Source organism: Malurus melanocephalus, unplaced genomic scaffold (assembly GCF_030028575.1).
Source record: "Malurus melanocephalus ecotype Western Australia unplaced genomic scaffold, MMel_1.1 scaffold_623, whole genome shotgun sequence".
Classification (NCBI taxonomy): Eukaryota; Metazoa; Chordata; class Aves; order Passeriformes; family Maluridae; genus Malurus; species Malurus melanocephalus.
In genome coordinates, this window is record NW_026623855.1 from 20658 (window position 1) to 35382 (window position 14725).

The 14725-nt window shown below is 47.1% G+C and overlaps 1 protein-coding gene and 1 long non-coding RNA gene across 2 annotated transcripts in view; one reads left to right on the forward strand and one right to left on the reverse strand.

Annotated features, from left to right (window-relative positions):
- Positions 1-7980, reverse strand: part of LOC130583768 (uncharacterized) — a 27316-nt gene extending 19336 nt beyond the window's left edge. The window contains exon 1 of the long non-coding RNA XR_008966447.1: positions 7838-7980. This is a non-coding gene — a long non-coding RNA (uncharacterized LOC130583768). The remainder of the gene's footprint in view (positions 1-7837) is intronic.
- Positions 7981-8545: 565 nt separating this feature from the next.
- Positions 8546-14725, forward strand: part of CRYZL1 (crystallin zeta like 1) — a 14856-nt gene continuing 8676 nt past the window's right edge. The window contains exons 1-9 of the mRNA XM_057383326.1: positions 8546-8701; positions 8873-8959; positions 9649-9720; positions 10580-10657; positions 11153-11225; positions 11599-11643; positions 12886-12954; positions 13785-13918; positions 14676-14723. Of these exons, the coding sequence (XP_057239309.1) occupies positions 9655-9720; positions 10580-10657; positions 11153-11225; positions 11599-11643; positions 12886-12954; positions 13785-13918; positions 14676-14723 (513 nt within the window). The 5' untranslated portion in view covers positions 8546-8701; positions 8873-8959; positions 9649-9654. The remainder of the gene's footprint in view (positions 8702-8872; positions 8960-9648; positions 9721-10579; positions 10658-11152; positions 11226-11598; positions 11644-12885; positions 12955-13784; positions 13919-14675; positions 14724-14725) is intronic.

Here is a 14725-nt window from a genome sequence, read left to right on the forward strand (position 1 = left end):
GGCAGCGCTGTCCAAACGCTCCTGGAGCTCTGGCAGCCTCGGGGCCGTGCCCGTTCCCTGGGGAGCCTGGGCAGTGCCAGCACCCTCTGGGGACAGAAGAACCTTTCCCTGCTCTCCAGCCTGAGCCTGCCCTGGCCCAGCTCCAGCYGCTCCCTGGAGCTGTCCCTGGCCACCAGAGAAAAGAACAGGAGTGGGCGCCACATGTTCATGTAGAGTTGTGGGGGACAGGAGTGGTACTCATGAGTTTGGTTTTAAGTTCTAAAATAGCAGATTACATTTGTTGGATTAAATTCCCCCAGTAGTTGATTAAGTGATTTTTTTAAGCCATACAATAGAATTTATCAGCAGCTCAGAGTAATACTGAGAGCACTTCACTCTAAAGGAAGCTGTTTTTTCCCTCCTCACAAAGCAAAATTGTTCTGCTTGCATCATCTGCAGACAGCATGAGTTTGAAGCAATGCCCTCAGATTTAGATGCTGAGTTGAAAGAGAAGCAYCAAACAATCCATGCCAGACAATTCTTCCAGACTGCAGCTGAAGAACTTCCTATTCCTGTGAGACAAGAGCTTTCCAGTCACCGTGCAGAGCTCTGGGATTTATGGGTCATCCGTAACTTCTGACTCTGCAAAAAGGATGACTAAACAACCTAAAAAAAGCATGGAGCTGGYAAAGTGAAAATGCTATACATGCTTCAGCTCCATTGAGATTATTCTGATAACAGCTGTGATAAGGACGAACATTGGAGCATGGATAATACCTCAGGCTTCCTGTCAGCAGGTTGGGGTCAGAGACCAGGAAGCACCAAACGGGAAGATCCATCTGGGTCAGTTCCATGTCAATTAATGATCTTCACAAGCCATACATCCCCCTTTTGCCCCACCAAAGCCATCTGAAGGGGCCTTGGCAAACAGGAATTTCCAGCCCTGGGACAGACTCACTGATCCYAATGAAGCCAGAGATTCCTGAGCACAGCCAGCTGGAGCTGATGAAAAATGCCAATATTGCATCAAGTGCTACACCACCCAAAAAATGAACTGCAWTTGCCTTCTTCCTCTGGCCATGCCATCATCATTTTGCAACATTTCCTTGAAGCAACCTCATWTCTCACCAGACAATGTCCACAAAAACTAGATTTCAGTCATATTTCTAAGAATTCATGTATTATGTTAAATAGAAGGCTGCTGTTTGTTCTTCAACAAGGCCATTGTATTAGTGTGGCTTGAAACAGAATAAGAACAGAACAGCAGAACATGCASAAGTTTCCAAGCTGGATAATGTTTTTTCCCAAACTTTGTCCTTAAACACTTCAAAAATCCACAATGAATCCTACCATGAATTAAAGTATAGATGACCTTATGTGAAAACATATTTTAACGCTCTTATGCTTTCAAMTCTTCCTCTGAATAGAAATTTTACAAACCAGAATTAAAAAAATACATATATATAAAAGACAACTAAAAGGAACAGTTGGAAAAGAATAGGGGAAAACCTTACTAAATGCCCACTTTTAAATTTAGTACTCCCCTGAATACCTACAGTAACTTCATGCCACACTACTTTATTCTAACAAAAACATCTGCCCTCTTCTCTTTGATGTTTATTCTGTTGTTTGCAATTCAAGCCCACACTGAAGAACAGATGTGTTAACGCAGAAGGAATTTTTTTTAAGTATTTCAAATCTCTCTACAACCCAGTTCCAGTTACAAAGTTTTTTTCTGGTTGGGACTGGCCCTTACAATCTCCAACAGAACAAAAACCATGAACATCAAAACACAAAGGGTAAGAGGGACGGAACACCTGCCAGTATTCAGATAATGCTGGAACTCGTGAGACCATTAAAATGAAGAAATGCAGATGCAGGACTAAAGGGAGAAAAAAAGGACAGGTAAGAATGGGGCTGGCTGCAGGCAGGGAGCTGGGAAAGCAACCACAGGCACAGGCAGCAGCTGCACCAAATGTGCAGAGCAMAGAACTGCCTCTAAAAAATCTGATTACACCGAATGCCCGTGGAAAACCAGCCAAGCACCAACCCCAGCCCTGAGTATCACAGGAGCCTGTCTGTCTGCGTGAGAAGTCCAGAGAATTGAGTTCATCCAGCTGGGGCTCACACATGACTCGAAGGAAAATGTCAGGATTTTTGCTCAAGAAATTGAACGATTACATCATCCCATTTGGTACATGACCAGATTACTGGCATTTTATTACAAAACACAGCTTTCAAGTTGTCAGCTTTTATGATTCTCTGTAAGAATTAACCTTACTTCCTCAAAATACCCTGAGGATTTATGAAGTTATTAGAACTTGTACTAGGTAACCGAGCTCCTGCCCATATCTCCTCGCCACAAACAAAGGAATCCCTACAGAATCTGTCCACACCTGAAGGTCACATGCAAAACTTACTTAAAAAACATTAAATATTGCACCTTGCAGTTCACAGACCAGCCCATAACATGGTGCTTGGGAATTTGAAATTGGAATACAAATTTTAAAACTTATTTTTGCCATTAGAATAAGAGGCTATATCACCATAAAGAGATGATGATTAACATAGTTTTGTGATTATCACAAAATTAGCACTTCAGTTTTCAGATCAGTCATATGAACATTTAAGATACAAGCGGTAAGTTTCCAAAACACAACCATAAGTGTTAAATTGTACCACAGTATAAAGATTGCCATCAAGAGAGCCCTCCCAACCTCACCTTGACCTCTGAAAGCTGAATGTGCAGCTGCCTTTATCCAGCCTCAGCTAACTGGGCAGCTGAGGCTGTTCAGGCTGTACAGACACAGCTGAATTCCCTGCCCAGCAGCCAAGGTTGGATCTTTCCTTCACAGTTCAGCTGAGAGGCCAAGGAACAAAAAGTCCATGTGTGCTTGGCAGGATGAGCATCAGGCAGAAAACAAGAGATCCCTTTTCTCCTTCCCCCCAAGATGGGTGGGTGTTCTTTTCCAAACATACAACCAGACACCATTTAAACATTTCTCTCGTGTACTGGTTCTAAGGACTCAGAGAGACTTAAAAGCAGTATCAGAAGAGACTAAAAGTTCTTGCTTCCCAAAGCAACTCTGCCATGGGCACCCTCTGGATGCCAGCAGCCCTGCAGGATCCCAGAGGGATGCTGCAAAACCTGGAGTACACACTCACATGTGTGATTCTAACACAAGGTGGTTTAGGTTGGAGGGATGTTAAAGTTCATTTCACCCCACCCCTGCCTTGTCAGGGACACCTCCCAACTGTCCCAGGCTGTTCCCAGCCCCAATGTCCAGCCTGGCCTTGGGCACTCAAAGGGATCCAGGGGCAGCCACAGCTTCTCTGGGCACCCTGTGCCAGTAGCGCACATCAGGCTACACAGAAGAGTAATTTTCTGTTTTGCTCACCTACTCCAAAATTTGGAGAGTCATCTGCAAGTCTTTCTTTGAAATTAATTCCATTCCTGACAGTTCAGGAAGCTGTTAGACCACTTCCAAATAAAACATGTGCCAGGGCCTRCCCACCCWCCCAGGGAACAATACCTGCCCAATAYCCCATCTATCCCTGCCCTCTGGCAGTCTGGATTATTTCACAGGAATATTTAAATGCTGTAAATATTATTTAGAGTACTGTATGGAAGCATAGGAATCCRCATGCTCCACAGGAGGTTCATTCTGAGAGGTCCCAACCATTCCTGGTGGCCCCATGGAAACCCTCCTTCAGGAACCACACGTTTAAATTCAGGTGTATTTTGAAAGAATATTAGTAACTATTTCCTACAAATTGTGCATTTATATGGAGCAAGTGAAATCRTACCTTGAGAAGATGCAATAATAATTACCWGTCCAGTCATTTACAGCCAATTAGTCATGCCCAGAACTAGAGCCTTCAAAGACATGGAGGCAGAGAATCTCCATGGAAATCTGAAGGGTTAAAATACATAGGAAAACCCAAACTTTTGAGACAACGGGTCTTCAGTGGAATTATTTTWATAGTATTATTAGGGTTTGCTAATCTACGTTATCAGTAGCAGTGTATTTACCTGCAATATAGGTCATTGATTATCAAGGATTGCCATCCCACAAAACCTTACTTCTATAAATTCACAGGATTGAGAAGYCAGCTCTCACAACTGTGGGCACACATAACCATGAGGGACAGTGCAGGGAAAGGAAATTGGAAATTACTGTGGAAGAGAAAAACACTGCACAGACTGAGCTTCCAGAYACCCATGATTATTTCACAATTCCAGACATGCATTTTACCAACAACTTGTGAAAAGTTTACTTCACAGAGAAAAGATGTCTACTTGGACACTAACAGTAATTAATTCAATTATCTTAAAAACAGCATATTAAAAAGGAAAATATAATATCCAACACAATTAAGTTTGATAAGAGAAAAAAAAAACCTTTATCAGTTAAGTTTTCTGTGTTTTCATTGATTGCAGTAACAGGAGTGCTGTAAAAATGCACCTTTTGCATGAAAAATAGAATAACTTTTCTTCCTGGGAATGCCTAAGGATACCTCTCTTCACTCCTTCCCACTCAAAATTATTTAATTTCTATTAAGTAGAAATTTTCTATTCTGGTCAAGAGGCTGATTCTCTGGAGGGCACAGACAATGCACTGTTTGCATAGGAGAGATTAGTTTCTAATTACTATCAGTAATTAGTGCATTCCTACAGCTAAAGCTGGAATTCCTCAGTCAGGAACATGACCACCTCTAGCCCTGCCATGCACAGARCTCGAGAGGGATTCATTCCAGACAGGTGGAACCACCAGACACCAACATGTGCTGTCCAAAACCTCTCAGCTCATGTTTGTTGTATGAAGGACTAGCAAATACTGTTATAAAACCTTCTATCTGCAATTAAAATCCCAACACACACCTACAGCAACAGAGCCACCCAAAAGTAATCAGTGGAATTGAATATATTCTTTTTGAACTACACAAAGTGCACTTTTAAAAGAGGGAAACTCCTTGTGCCACGGATTCCATAGAGGTTTTAGCACCTCACAGTGAGGTTTTCTGTGCCCAAGCCATTTATCACCAGATCTCAGCCCGGACCCCATTCCTGATTGTCTACCACCCCCCYCCCCCCCCCCAATTTCATGCCTGGCAAGTAAAAACAAAACCACATTGCTGTGGAGGGGGCATCCCAAGTTCAGCAGCTGTGTCCAACACAACGGCAGCGAGCACTCAAAGCTCCCAGCACACAACAGGAGCTGAGGAAGCCCTTGGTCATTTTATGGTAAAAATAAACCCAAGTCCCTCACTTCTCTTGGGTTCCAAGCAGATCAACTCTGAGCCACCTCTACCTGAAATGTGCCCCTCAAACCAATCTGCTGATGGTTTATTCTGATGTTACTGCACACAGCACAGGGCAATGCTCATGGCTGGTAACTCCTGATCACAGAATCACACACTGGTTTGGACTGGGAGGGATCGTAAAGTCCATCCAGTGCCACCCCTGCCATGGGCAGGAACACCTCCCACTGTCCCAGGCTGCTCCCAGCCCCAATGTCCAGCCTGGCCTTGGGCACTCAAAGGGATCCAGGGGCAGCCRCAGCTTCTCTGGGCACCCTGTGCCAGGGCCTCCCCATCCTTACAGGAAAGGATTTCTTAYGGAAAACTTCCATCCTGCTGATCTCTCCATTTCTCAAACCATTTTCCTTATTTTTCTTTTTTCTACTAACATTACTCTTCTATTTCTCTCTTTCCTGGTGTTATCCTACTAAAAGCTAAAATTACAATCCCTGATTACAGTACAAAGACAGACCAGCAAAGACTATTCAACGTCATAATTTAGAATTATTTCATTGCTAGATTCACATTCTTTCCTGAATCCAAATCTACCCTAATTGCATGATTAGAGGCATTAAGGAAAGGGCACCAAACAGCAGCAAGAGATGGAACAGGCACTGCCGGTCATGGCTTTGAGACCCCAACTCTTATTTTAGCTAAGAACCAGGACATAAAGGAAAATTCACAAGCAAAGACAGCTACTCTGCAAAGGATGTTATGGGGAATCAAAGACAGCAGGATATTCTAGAGGGAACACAGGAACTGAAAGAATGGAGCGTGGTTTGTGAAGCAGCGAGTRCAGGGAGCAGCCCACTCAGCTCCAGGGAAGTCTGAGCCTCAGACACTGGAGAAACTGTTCGGAAACTGTTCGTCTGCACAAAACATGACCCTTGTCAGGCTGCCAAAATCAGGGAGGGCACACCAGGGCTTATCACGCAGGCTGGAGTGGCTCAGCCCGCTGGGATTTACAGCGATGGCTGCACAGCCTGAGCTGGGAGTGAATAGAAAGAATGCAGCTGTTTTCTGTACCTGTACTTGGGATGCTGATACCTGTTCAGCATCCACAGTCAGGTACCACCCGCTGCACCTGGGAATGCAGAGACACGCAAGACTCCTCCTCCCACACCTCAGACCCTCAGGCAGAGCTCTGGGGGTGCAGTGGGAGAATTCTAACAGAGAAAGGAGAAATTGGTGTCAATTTACTGGTATAAACTATACAGAATCATGGGATACCCTGAGGAGGAAGGGACCCCCAGGATCACCCAGTGCCACCCCTGTCCCTGCCCAGCCCCCCAGCAATCCCAGCCTGTGCATCCCTGGCAGCGCTGTCCAAACGCTCCTGGAGCTCTGGCAGCCTCGGGGCCGTGCCCGTTCCCTGGGGAGCCTGGGCAGTGCCAGCACCCTCTGGGGACAGAAGAACCTTTCCCTGCCCTCCTGACCTTGCCCTAGCACAGCTCCAGCCGTTCCCTGGGTCCTAAGGAAGTGTCCTTTGTAAGAACATCATCAGATCATACTCAGCAAGGAAAGTTACAGGTGACTACAACAAAGGGCAAACGAAAGAAGGAAATACCGTGTGGATAACACTCTCCAGAGCCATCAACACCCAAAAGACAGTTTGGCTTTTTGACTTAAGAAAATGCATCCTTTAGGAGCTTGACTCCACTGTATACTTAGTTAATATCCACAGCTATTGCCTTAAATATCTATTGCCATATAAACTCTAGACAAAAAGCACTTTGGAACTAGATAGGGGGAGAAGTAGAGGGGAACACACTGTTTCTTGTTTAAACGAGAACCACACTGTCCCACCTGGAATGCTGGTTGGTTTGCTAGTAGGAATTATTCACTAAACAGTACTCTCTGATAAGCCATGGAAGAGCTCTCCCTTCATGCGGCATAGATAGAATTCACAAAAAATATTGCTTTCTATAAACAAACCCCCTATTTCACCCCAAAGAAAGCAGCAGCTGAACCAGAACAAAAGACATCCAAAAGGAATATCAGCCACAAACTTGTCTGTTCATCCAAGGCAGAGGCGCACACAGTGACACAACCCCAGGCGTGGACCGATTTCCTTTACCTCACTCCCCGACAACATTCCCTCKTTTCACTGGTGCCCTTCTCCAAGCCGTAAGGGATGGCACTCCCAGGGGATGGCGTTCATAGGGAATGGCATTCCCAACGGATGGCACTCCTCAGGGATAGCATTCCCAAYGGATGGCTCTCCTCCCTCCCCTGGCTCAGCGCAGCGGGCGCGGGGAGCGGCGGCCGGAGGCAGCCGGAGCAAGGGATTTAAGGCGCTGAATAAAGCCCGCGGCGGTATTGCCACACGTTATSATAGTAGGAGCAGGAGAAGGCAGCCGGCCCGAGCAAGGGGCTCAGCATCACTGCCCGCCCGCCCCGGCTACCGAGGGAGGCGAGGAGGAGGAACCGGGCCCTGGCATCGCGACACGCCGGGCACCGTGAGGGGCTGAGGCGGCGCTGCCCCCCCGCCGGCCTGGGCGAACCGCYGCCGCTCGCAACCCGCGACCCCCGCTACCCCCGCCCCGCCGGGCAGTACCTCATGTCTGTGCGGGCCCTACTCACAGCCCCRGCCACGGCCAGGGGACCGAGGGGCCGGAGGGGCCGGAGCGGCGCCCGCCGCCACCTCCGCCGGACGCGCCATCGCCGCCCTCGCCCCGTCTGAGGGGAGGGGGGAGGAGCCCCTCGCGGCCGCCGTACTGACGCGCGGCCGTGGCCCCCACGTGACGGGCAGAGCGTGCCACCAATCAGAGAYCAGGAMGGAGGCAGAGCCCCGCCCCCTCCGGCCAATCAGAGCTCTGACAGTCCCGCTCTGACGCGAGGCCTCCGCCCGCCCCCCACGTGACGGACAGGGCGTGTCACCAATCAGAGACCGAAGCGGAGGCAGGCCCCGCCTTCCCGGCTAATCACGGGTCTGCCCGGCTGACGGGGTCAGCWCTCAGGGAGCGGCGAGGGGGTGGCCGCGATCCCTTCTTGTCGCCTGCGGGAGGGGCCCTTATTGTGCATACGTTGTTAATTCATGAGGTAATTGCAGAKAGCGTCTCCTCCCTCTCCCCGGCAATGTCCCAGAGGTTGCGCTGGGCGCTGCAGCCTTCCTCCGCCTCTCTTGAAATGAGTGACAGCYTCGCTGGCCAATCGTACCTCGGCTTTCAYGACGAGCGGCGGCGGCCACTGCCAATCGCGAACGCCTGCTGGTCCGCCGGAGGTTGTGATTGGTTGCGTAGTGAAGGGGCGGTGCCCGCGGGCGAGGCGGAAGTGAGRGAGTGTCATGGCAACCGCGGGCGCGTCGCGGCGTTCGGGAGTCCCGCGGAGCCGGAGACCCTGAGCCCCTGAGGGTCGGCCGGGACTGCTGGAGCCTCTCGGTGCGGGACGGGTTCGCTTGGAGCCCTTGGGGGGCTGCCAGGTGATCGCAGGGCGGACGCGGAGCCGGCATGCGGGGTGTCTCGGAGGGGTCCCTCAAGGATTAATGCTGCAAAAATGGTCGCGTGATTTCCTGTCTCTCTACTCCCTGCTTTCCTTTTTCCTTGTTAACTAAATTTTCTTGGTTTTTTTTTTACTTTTTCCTTTCTAAAAGATTCCTGTTTATTGAGGACGACACACGCCGAGTGGGGAGAGGAGACCAGGAACCCAAGTGGTGATTTTTGGTGAAGTCACACGTAAGGTTCGCTGTATTCCTGGACAGGAATTCCCTATATTCCCTTTGCACTGCCGCTGTCTGAATGGTGTAGCTGGGTGGCAAAGTGCCCCTCTRCTGCATGGGACATCCTTCAGTAAATCCTGTGTCACTCAATGTTGYTTTTGTTGTACATACATCAGTAACTGAAAGGATTCTGCAGGAAAGCTGGAGATGGACTTTGGCCAAGAGCCTGGAGTGATGGGATAAGGCAGATGGCTTCCCAGTGCCAGRGGGCAGGGCYAGATGGGATATTGGGCAGGAATTGTTCCCTGGGAGGGTRGGCAGGCCCTGGCACAGGGTGCCYAGAGAAGCTGTGGCTGCCCCTGGATCCCTTTGAGTGCCCAAGGCCAGGCTGGACATTGGGGCTGGGAGCAGCCTGGGACAGTGGGAGGKGTTCCTGTTCATGGCAGGGGTGGCACTGGGTGGGATTTAAGAGCCCTCCCAACCCCAACCATTCTGGGATTCTGTGATCCTCAGTGCTGTGGATTKTCTCTGTTATGGCCAACTAAACCTGTTGATCTGGTCTGGAGCTTCTGTATCACAAAGACTCAAATTGCCTGCCAACAATGGCTGTGTTTTGTATAGAGTGCTCTAATTTAATTTAACTGGGTTTTGATTCCCTATTTGCCCTCCTGACATTGCAGTTGTCACAGTTTGGTTGCTGTGTTTTTCAGGTCACCATGAAGGCCTTGTATGGTCAGCAGAATTCTCCTGGAGAGGAAATGACATTTGTGTTCCAGGAAAGAGTGAGTTCCCATCAGAGCCTCTCTATTAATCTGTGGTAGGGGAGAGTTTGGCCAAATGCCACGGGGGAGCTGAAGCACAGAAATCTTCTGCAGGCTTGGGAAAGGATCCTTGCACACACAGGAAGGGGAAGGAAGATAGGGGAGGGATATTTTAGCATCAGGCAGCACATGCCAAAACTAGTGCTGGATTTCTCTGCAGTTTTGGTGTCCRAACTTTACAGACAAGCTTTGCATACATGAAGAAATGAACCCTAGGTCCACATCTCCTGGTTGGGTTTGCTGATCACTGAAAAAATAGAAATAGAACTTGTGAAATTTATCAGGTTTGGGCTGAGAACTCCAGTTTTTACTGGAGTTGTTTCTTTGCTATCAGTTGGACTTGAAAATTTACTTCGGTGGGTTTGTCAGGATAAAGGGAAAGATAAAGATAAAGGGGAAAAAAGCCTCAGCAGAAAAATAATGCCAGTCTCTGTTGAGGTTTAGTAAGGCCTGGTGGTCAGTTTGCAATAATAATATAATAATATAATGATGATGATTATGATGATGAGCAACATCTAGTGACCAGTTACCAATATAATAYTATATATATACCAATATAATATTATTATATTATATACTATTATAGTATATAGTATTATAATAATACTATAATTATATAATACTATAATGATATTGATGATAAAATAATTATAATACAGGTGTACGCAAAATGGTGTGGCAAAAGCCTTTTCATTGAAAAAATCTGTCTGTCTGCTCTGCCTACAAAACCATCTGAAAAGTGGAAAAGTGCTTTCAAGAGCTGGAGAAGCTGCTGTGAGCACAGACATTGTCTAATGTAACAACTGTAAATCTGTCCTAGGAGAGCCTTCCTCCCACCAGAGATCACGATGTAAAAGTGCRGGTCAGAGCCTGTGCTCTGAGCTGGGTGGATATAAAGGTATTTATTTGCTTGGTGTTTTTAACTGCTGGGGGTGTTTGTGGTTTCCGTGGCTCTTGGCTGGTGACTGGCACAAGCTGAGGCTGTGGCTTTACTGCTGAAAATGGGCACAGGACTGGGTGGGCTTCTTGCACATCTCTGAATAAAAAACATCTGGAGTTTGGTTCCTAATTTATRGAGACAGATCAGTTGCCAGGTGTGAATTCTCTTGCAGTAAATCCCTTTTATCTTTCTCAACCCTCTAAGTCACAGGCTGGCTTGGCTGGTAATAACTCCCTGCTTTTATTTTTTAATATGTTTCTAAATTTAAATATATAATTCAGTGCCATGGTTTAATATTGACTGAGGAATGTGTGTACTTTTGGGTGTACTTTTTTCCCCTGGATAACACTTTGGTAATGGCCCAACCTTGCTGTGATGATCCAACACTGTATGATAATAAAAATGCAAACGTAGAGCCTTAGCAAGAATGTTGTGGGYGTTGTTTTCATTTAGCTCCTGTCAGAAATTAAACTGAAGAAGGAACTTGTGCCTCTTGGGCGAGAAATTTCGGGAGTTGTGCTGGAAGGTGAGTGAGTGTCATTGCCCAGGGAGGGGAGGGAGCAGGGATTACAGTGAGAACAAAGAACTCCTCTTTGGGCAGAGCACTTTAGGAGCAGGAGCTCTGCTTCCTTGACTGCTCTCCCAGTGCTGCACTGGGGCCCTGCCCTGAGGTGGAGTGTCCACCTGTGTGAACTCACATRCAACCGTTTGTGGATGAGGTGCAAAGTTTAGGGAATTAAACACTTGTGTGTAATCACTAGATTTTTGTTTTCACTAGAAACGTGTATCTTTAGTTTTGTGAGCTAGTGATAACCAGTGCTTTCAAATGCACATCCCATTCCAGCTATAAATATTTATCTTCTTCCCTTCTTTCCCCCTTTTCACCTCTCCTTGGTGAGTTGGAAGCAAGGTGACCTTTTTCCAGCCAGATGATGAAGTGGTGGGTAAGTTAATGCCTGTTTGCCTCATCAACTGACACAATCAGTCATGTTTTCATAATGAATGACCCAGGTTAGAATAACTGGTAAAGCTATATTAACTATGTATTTTCAAAATTAAACTGCTGTCACATGAATAAACTTATAAATGGGAATTCTGTTCTAAGCGTGTTCTCTTAGGATTTGAAATAYTATGTTGTATTAAACACCAAAATGTGAGTGATGCCTTAGGAGAGAAGAGTTATTGCTTAGGGACATTCTTCAGACATTATATTTTGTGTGCTGAATGAAAGAATTAGAGGATTACTGAAGTTCTGAAAGGAGGACAGAGTTGTGTTTGGAGACTGATCCTTCTTGCATTATTTCCTCACTGCRCAAAAGCTGCTCCTATGGGCTGATTATTCCCTGGGCAAAGCCTGGAGACAGCTCCAGATGTGCACAGGCACATTTTTRATGGGAATTGTGAAAGACTGGACATAGCAGCTGAATTTGCTGAGGATTGCAGGGCAACGCCCTTTGGTCTAAATTGAGTGTAAGATTTGGATGGGAGAGGGAAGAAAATAATGGTTTTCCCTGGGGTGGAGGGGACATTAATTCAGGTGATGGAGCAGATGCCTGAACCTCCTGTTCAGGAATCTCCTTCTGTGGCCAGTGAAGGTGAAAAGCTCAGATATGGCCAATGGAGTTCTTTTCTTTCTGCCTACTCTGCGTTTGCATTCTGTGCCTTCCCTGTGTAGTTTGGTTTTCCTGCACTTCCTTTTTCCTATTTGTGCTTTTTGKCACTTCCACATTCCTGCATGTTCTTCCTCTGCTTCTTTCTGTGCCTTTGTTGGTGCCTTTACAAACCACGCATTCAGGAACTGGGGTGGCAGAGGAGAGGGGCTGTGGGGTGGCTGCTCTGTGCCTCAGATCCCTCCTCCATGGTCCATGGCCTGCAGTGGAGTGGGAGCACTCAGAGTGTGGAATGAGTTCAGACATCATCAGACAGAAATAACAGCTGCCAGTACCAAAAACCCTTGGTGGTGTCTCCATTCTTCCTCAATCCCAAAATGCTGTGGAAACACCTCTGGAACTGCCTCGTGCCCACAGACACCCCGGGCTGGGCTAAGGTTCTCTTACCTGTCCTAAACCTGCCAAGAAGGGACTGAACCCAGACCAAGTGGAACCAGGGAATTCCTTGGAAGACTGCTTTGGTTGGATCAATTGCTTGTGTGAAATTCAAGGTCTGTGTTGCCTTTTTTTATTCAGGAATTTTGCCCCTGGATTCTGAGGAGTCGGGTGTCTGTGAAGTTATCCTGGTTCACGAACATTATTTGGGTGTGTAGATCATACATTTTACTATTTTACTGTATTTGTAGACTTTGGTTTAGCTTTTCTAACAGGGAGTCGCTTCCCTTGGACTTGTGGGCACACTCTTTCCRTTCCAATATTCCAACATTCCAGCTGCTCCACCAAATCACAGAAGTTTGAACACTCCGTTCAAGCAGACTGGAACTGCAGAAAGGAACTTTCAGGGATGAGAATCAGGGAAAGCCTAGTATTAAAACATTGTTTTCAGTTATTGTGAGCTTCTCCTTTTCCTTTTCTGCGCATAGATTGCTTTAATGAGTAGGATACTGAATGTGGGAGTCCCTATCTTTCCTCCAACAGTTTGTTACCCTGAGCAAGCTATTATTTTGCTCAAAATTTGCTATTCCCAGAGAAGCTGTGGCTGCCCCTGGATCCCTGGCAGTGTCCAAGGCCAGGCTGGACATTGSGGCTGGGAGCAGCCTGGGACAGTGGAAGGTGTCTCTGCCATGGCAGGGGTGGCACTGGATGGACTTTAAGGWCCCYCCCAAACCACSCTGGTATTCTAAAACAGTTTGTGTTGTGTTTCTGTGACTGCCCAGGAGTTTCAGCTGTGTAGTCATGAGGTGGYTCCTTTAAACTTTCCACACTGGAATCCCTACTTTCATTGTGTAAAATATGCTAAAATATCCTCTCCATGGTTTCCTAATACACAAGAGGGAAACAGGAGTCATTGATATCRACCTGTTTGTAGGTGGAGCATTCGTGACTATCTGGAGGTTTTGCAGAATAAACCCCAGGGATTTCCTGGTTTTTTTTTTTCACCATCTCTTTTGTTTGTTTGTGTTTATTCCCCTCAGTTCACAAGCCAGAGAAGGTGTGTTGGGCAGAAGCTGCCGGGACAGTGCGGGACGGGCTCCGCGCGTACACGGCCCTGCATTACCTGTCCCAGGTGTCTCCAGGCACGGCTGTGCTCGTCCTGGACGGAGCAAGTGTGGGTAACCAGCACAGTTACACATCCCTCTGCACAGAGAGCTCTGCTAGCACAGCTCCTGCCTTCCTCACTGCACCCTCCAGGGCTTCTGTGTGACTGCTGGCAGTGCCCTTTGTGTCTGGGTTTGCAGGACAGGCTCTCCCACGGGAGATGCTTGGTCCTGCCTGGGGTGTGGGATGTGAGGAGAGGGAGGGTGTTCTGGGCTTCTACAATGGCACAGTTGTGCCCTGCGTCTCCAGGGATAACTGCAGGAAAATGCCTTATGTTTTTATTCCTTTCCCACCTCTGCTTTTGAATTTTTCTTGGATATAAATCATTTGATTTGCATCTCTGAAGTTCTTAGGTTAACAAAAACATGGGGCTCTCTCAGCCGAGGTTCTGTAATGTAAACATGGCTGAGGCATTTTCCTTGGAGGATTTTTTCCTTCAAGCTTTGAGTCCCAGCTGCAGGGAAGGTGGCTGTGGTAATTAAAGTTGAATCTGAGCTGTTTTGTTGAAGACAAGAACCAGTTAATGACTAAAAGTTTGCTCAGTGCTTCCCAGCTACCAAAGAGTCATTTTGGCCTCACTTAGGACAGAAGTGTATCTATGAATATTCACTTCTTGGTTCAGCTGTGTTTTATTGCAGGAGTAAGTTCATTTCTGAGTCTTCTCCTGAGTGGCCTTTGCAATATAATTGTTCTTAAATGGCATCAAATTGTTGCTGTGAATAAATTAATTAATAAATTAATCAATGAACCTGCTTTTCCATTCTCAGCCATTCGGTACCATCGCCATTCAGTTGGCTCAACACAGAGGGGCCAAAGT